Source organism: Leiobunum rupestre, chromosome 11, assembly GCF_980474605.1.
Source record: "Leiobunum rupestre chromosome 11, qqLeiRupe1.1.hap1, whole genome shotgun sequence".
Lineage (NCBI taxonomy): Eukaryota > Metazoa > Arthropoda > Arachnida > Opiliones > Sclerosomatidae > Leiobunum > Leiobunum rupestre.
Genome location: NC_143394.1, coordinates 3,602,758 through 3,608,761, shown reverse-complemented (window position 1 = coordinate 3,608,761; position 6,004 = coordinate 3,602,758). Strand labels below are relative to the sequence as shown.

Sequence of the window (6,004 nt, the reverse complement as noted above, 5' to 3'; positions counted from 1 at the left end):
CTTGATCACCCCTTAAGAGTCTCTCGTTTTTCAGTCGGCGAGTGACTTTAGTGTACTTTATCTAATTGCTCTCCCCCCTTTTGCGTTTAAGCTTTTTCGCAACATTTTTTGGTGCCGAAACCCGGGAACGGTGATCGAGTGACGAAGTGGTGAGTCGAACGTGCGGTTAAATTAATTTGTGAAGCGGTATTAATATTAGTTAGAACTATGTCGAGTGAAGAGAAAAAACTAGCGCGCCTAGTTAGCCAGCGGGGCTCGGTAAAAACGTGGATAACTAAAACATTAGACAAGGTCGAGGCGAGTTTGAAGTTAGCGGAACCGGACGTAAACTCGCTAGAAGATTGGATCGGAGTTTTGAACGCGAAAGAAAAGGATCTTTTAGGCTACGACAAAGAAATTCAAGAATTCATGGAAGGCGAAAAACTGGAAGCGGAATTAGAGGTGACAATGATGTACAACGAGCGGCTTATCATCGTGCGGAATCAGGCCATTCGATACGTGCAGCGGCACCAATCGTTTCATCAGTCGGCGTACCAGCGAGGCCCCCCGGATCTCAGGCGCGAGGAGGACAACCAGTCTATAAGGAGCGTGGCGACGGCGACCGTTCCTACGGTGCGCCTCCCGAAATTGGAGATACCACGGTACGACGGAGACTACCTCAAGTGGCAAGCCTTCTGGGGACAATTCAAAACGGCGATCCACTCCAGAAAGGAAATTGAAAAATTAGATAAGTTTGTTTTTCTTAGAAGTTATTTAGAAGGGAAGGCCGCTAGGGCCATAGCGGGGTTAGCAACCACGGAAAACAATTATGACGCGGCAATCGAGCTTATTCAGGATAGATTCGGGAGACCGGAACTTATTATTGGTAAACATAAGAACAATCTCATTCAATTAAAACCAGTTACGAACTCAAATGACATTCAGGCTTTAAAAGATTTGTATGATTCTTGCGAGGTAGAGGTACGAAGCCTAGAGGCGTTGGATGTAAATGTTGATAGTTACGGTAGTTTTTTAGTGCATATTATCGGCGGGTTACTACCCGAAGACATTGTATTAGCTTTTGGCAGAAGTCAGGTTCATAAGCGATCAGAATGGGAATACAGAGATTTATTGAATTATGTACAAACAGAAATTACGTGTATGGAAAGAGCGCGCTCCCTTAAAAGAACCGAACCTCAATCTAAAATTGTCCGGGATAGACCAAATTATCAAAGTAGTAACTATGGTTCTAAACCAGCGAGATATAATAATAATAACAGGAGCGGGCTGCCAACGGCAGCGTCTTTAAGTGTAGGGGTCACTCATAAAATTCCTAATGTCAGAAATTGCCCTTTTTGTGACAGCGCGGATCATCCCCCACACCTGTGCGAGAAAAGTGTTACGGAACGTAGGGAAGTTATTTTAAACAAGCGGTTATGTTTTATATGTTTAAAAGGTGGTCATATGGCGGCTAGTTGCCATCAAAAATGGCGTAGATGTAGATTTTGCGGGTTAAAACACCACCAGGCGGTATGCGTCAGCAACGAAAATAGTGCTCCTAAACAACCCGAATCGTTCGTGAGACAGCCGGCCAACCCCACGGGGGGAGCGGCCGTAACAAGCGCGTGCGTCGAACGTCCCAAGAAAATGGTACTACTTCAAACAGCGCGAGTGTTAGTCACCGACACGCGAGGAGAAAAATTAAAGTCGCGCGTGTTTTTTGACAGCGGTAGTCAAGTTAGTTTCATCAGCGAGAGTCTGTCGCGAAAGCTCAATCTCGAGGTCCTCGGCGAAGAGACCGTGGACGTGCATCGGTTCGAAGGCGGATCGCCCATTCGGTACAGGCGAAAAATCGTGCGGGTAAATTTGAGCAACCCCCGTCATCCTGAAAAGCGGTTTTCTATCGTCGCGTTGGAAGCGCGAAACATCTGTAACGCGATATTCAATTCGCCGCCACCAGACGTCATCGAAGAAATGGCCAAGCGCGGTCTACAACTCGCGGATGCGGACGAATCGGCTTTCGGAGTTCAAGAAGACGCTCCCATCGAAATTTTAATCGGCACGGATTACCTCTGGTACATCATCAACGACCAAGAGACGGAAAGATTAGGACCGGGTCTCGTCGCGTCAAATTCCCTCTTCGGATGGACAATCAACGGTCCGACTAACTCTACAGCGCCTTCTATCGGAGTCAATTGCGTAACGGTAATGCGGGTCGGTATCGACGAAGGTCAACTCTCCTCTCAACTACGATCGTTCTGGGAGTTAGACGCCCTCGGTATCGTCGACAAATCAACTAATCAATCGGAAGAAAATGAACAAACAATGCTGGCCTTCGAGAAATCAATCGCCTTTAAAGATGGCAGATATCAGGTAGCTCTTCCTTGGAGAGACAACGTAGAAAAATTGGGTGACAACTTCGAAGTAGCCGGTCGTCGGACGCGGAATCTACTCACGAAACTGAAGGCGAACCCGAGCGTATTTGAAAATTACAATGGAGTCATGGCGGAGCAGATCAAATCCGGAATCGTGGAAAAGGTCCCAGACAACGAATTGGTACCTCCAGCGGGGAGGCCAGCGTATTACCTTCCACACAGAGCGGTACTACGGGAGGGAAGCCTTACAACCAAGCTCCGGATCGTTTACGACCCGACCAGTTTTGCGAAAGGAACGCTTTCGTTAAATGACTGCGTGAAATCGGGACCAAACCTCCTACCGAATATGTTCACAATCTTGGTCAGATTTCGGGAGAAGAAAATTGCGGTGATAGCCGACGTCGAGAAGGCTTTCCATCAAATAAGCATCGCGCCGGAAGATCGGGACGCGCTCCGATTTTTATGGATTGGATTGGAAGCGGATGAAGATAAACAAAAGCTCGAGATCTATCGGCTAAAAAGAGTGCCCTTCGGGGTGAATGCGAGCCCCTTTCTACTTTCAGCCACCATCAGGCATCACGTCCAGGGCTATAAGGAGAAGTATCCTACCACGAGCGAAGCGATTCTCAACGAATTATACATGGACGATTTTTTATCTGGTTCGGATAACGTCGAGAATGCCTATAAACTGTCAAGCGAAGCCGGGACAATTTTTTCGGAAGCTGGTATGACGCTACGGAAATGGAGGAGCAACTCCGCGGACTTACTAGAACGGCTTGGCGTTAAGAAAGAGAATAACAAGGACCCCCAAGAAAGTTCAGGCAAAGTGCTGGGCCTCTCGTGGAACGAAAATAAGGACGTTTTGCACTTTGATCACAGCGCGCTTACGGCATTTCTGGTTGATCGGAAGAATACTAAAAGATGGGTCCTGAAAGCGGTAGCGCGAGTATTCGACCCTCTGGGGTTCCTGACGCCTTTCGTCATGAAGGCTAAATTTATTTTCCAAGAACTTTGGACGGAGAAGAGCGAAGGGGATCTAAAACAGAAACGGGCCATCGCGTGGGATGACGAACTGCCACCGGAATTGTCCGAAAGATACAACAATTGGTGCGAGGACCTCCAAAATCTTCAACTAATTAAGATTCAGCGCCACATTTTTGAAGGAAAACGTAAAGAAGTAGCCCCGGAGCTACACGTATTCGTTGACGCGAGCGAAAAAGGCTACGGAGCGGTCGCCTACGTTCGGTACCGGGAGCCCAGCGGGAGAGTTCGTACCACCCTCATCGCCTCGAAGGGCCGAGTCGCGCCACTGGAGAAGAAATTAACCCTGCCTCGGCTGGAATTGATGGGCGCCCTTATTGGATCTCGTCTCGCAAACGCGCTAATACCAACATTTTCCGAGAAATTAGAACACATACGGTTTTACACGGATTCGACGATAGTACTGAGGTGGATCAGAGGACCACCGAAAGAATTTTTACCATTCGTCGCGAATCGCGTAAAAGAAATTCATCAACTAACGGATCCTCTAAATTGGAGACATTGCGAAGGAAAAACTAACCCGGCGGACTTGCCGACTAGAGGAAAGTCCTTAGTGGAGTTATCTAAAAGTCAACTTTGGTGGTTCGGACCAGATTGGTTCGTAAGCGGCGGAGAACTCACTTCGGGAATTCAGAGCGGCAGAGTGGATACCAAACTAGCGGAAATAGAGCTGAGGGCGGCCTACAGGGATGCGATCCAAGCCGTTTGCGTCATTCAAAATTCTATTGGTCCAGTACTGGAACTGGCCAGGTACAGCGAGTTAAAAGTGGTTCTGAGAATCACGGTTTGGATAAGGCGATTTGTAAAAATTATCACGGGGAAACGATCGAAAGAACCACTGTCGCCCATAGAAGCGGAAGAGATGATCGAGGCGGAGGAATACTGGGTTCGAGTCGTCCAAGAACAATCGTACGCGGGTGAAATGGCTAATTTGACGAATCAGAAAATGGTTCCGAGAGAGTCGTCACTTCTAACTCTCCAGCCGCAGCTTGACGAGAAAGGAATTATGCGCGTAGGAGGCCGCTTGACGGGAGACAATTTCACCTACGCGGAGAAGCATCCTCGTATTTTGGCGCCAACTCATCGCTTCTCCGAGCTCCTGGTCAAGCATCATCACGAGCGGTTGATGCACGGCGGAGTAAATAGCACATTGGTCGAAATAAGGGAAAGTTATTGGATTCCCCGGGCCAGACAGCTGATTAAAGGGGTCATACACGTTTGTCCCGTATGCAAGAAGTTCAAGGCCAAGCCTTCCAGCGTCGTCATGGCGCCCCTACCGGCAACAAGGACTACTCCGGGGCCACCATTTGAAGTGACTGGAACGGATTTCGCGGGTCCTCTCTATTCAAAGGACATGGACAAATGTTACGTGGCGCTTTTCACGTGCGCGGTAACGCGCGCGGTACACTTAGAACTGGTGTCGGATTTATCGACGGAAAAATTTCTACTCGCCTTCAGGCGTTTCATTTCGCGGCGCGGAATTATTCGGGTTATGTACAGCGATAACGCGATGACTTTCAAAAGAGCGGACGCCGATCTTGCCAAATTGTTTGAAAATATCAGGAGTCCGGAAGTAATAAATTTTTTCGGTGTTCACAAAATTTCGTGGAGGTACATCGCCGATCGCGCCGCCTGGTGGGGTGGGTTTTGGGAGCGACTCGTTCGCTCTGTTAAGGTAGCTCTCAGAAATGTGCTTGGGAAATCTAGATTAAATTTTGAAGAAATTCAAACGGTACTAACCGAAATTGAAGCGACCATTAATTCTCGCCCACTCACTTTTGTTTACGGGGACGCCAAGGAGCCAATACCTTTAACCCCCGCCCATTTCTTAGTCGGTCAGAGGTTGACCGTACTACCTTCTCAGGTTTTCGGGAAAAATGAACGGTTAAATCCCAAAGAGGAACAATTAAAAATTCGGTTAAAACACCGTCAAAGTTTGTTGGATCAATTTTGGACAAAGTGGAAGAGTAATTATATGTTGGAACTGCCTTCCGCGCACAATGTTAAAAAATGTAAACCTACGAAAGAATTAAAAATTGGTGATTTTGTTTTAATTGAGGAGCCTAAGCTTCCTCGCCTAATGTGGAGATATGGTATAGTGGATGAGTTTGGTAAAGGAATTAGATCGTGCATTGTAAGATTACCAAATGGCACTAAGATTAGACGGCCTGTGCAAATGTTATACCATATAGAGTATTAATATTTAATTTTCTTATTTTTCTTGACCATTCTGGTCAAGGGCGGGAGTCTGTTAAAAATTAAATTCATGCCCCATTTTTTTGTATATAAAATAATTAACATGTGTCTAATTGTGTACGTTTAAAATTGTTATTAAGTGTATAATTGTGATTTGTGTAAATTTATTAACTTGTGTATTTTATTCTTGTAATTGTATTTATTTAGTTTTATATTTTTCGAGTTTCATTTCATTGTTATAATTTGTATTTTTGGCACTTACTGCCATATTGTTGGGGTCCTAATCCCTTCCGACGTCACGAGTTTGGAATGTTTGGGGAAATTTTGAATGGGTCTTGACCAATGGGAGTGGGGAGTAGCCTCGCTGCCCAAGATCCGGGTTTTTGTGGAAAAATTGGCCTCGTTTTTCTGGC

The 6,004-nt window shown here is 46.5% G+C and overlaps 1 protein-coding gene across 1 annotated transcript; it reads left to right on the top strand.

Moving 5' to 3' along the window:
• The first annotated feature begins 207 nt into the window (after positions 1–207).
• LOC149921138 (uncharacterized) lies at positions 208–5,462 on the top strand. The gene is made up of 2 exons (XM_090162116.1): positions 208–5,407; positions 5,458–5,462. Exons 1-2 carry the CDS (start codon positions 208–210, stop codon positions 5,460–5,462), a joined length of 5,205 nt encoding a protein of 1,734 aa, XP_090018242.1.
• Positions 5,463–6,004: the final 542 nt, after the last annotated feature.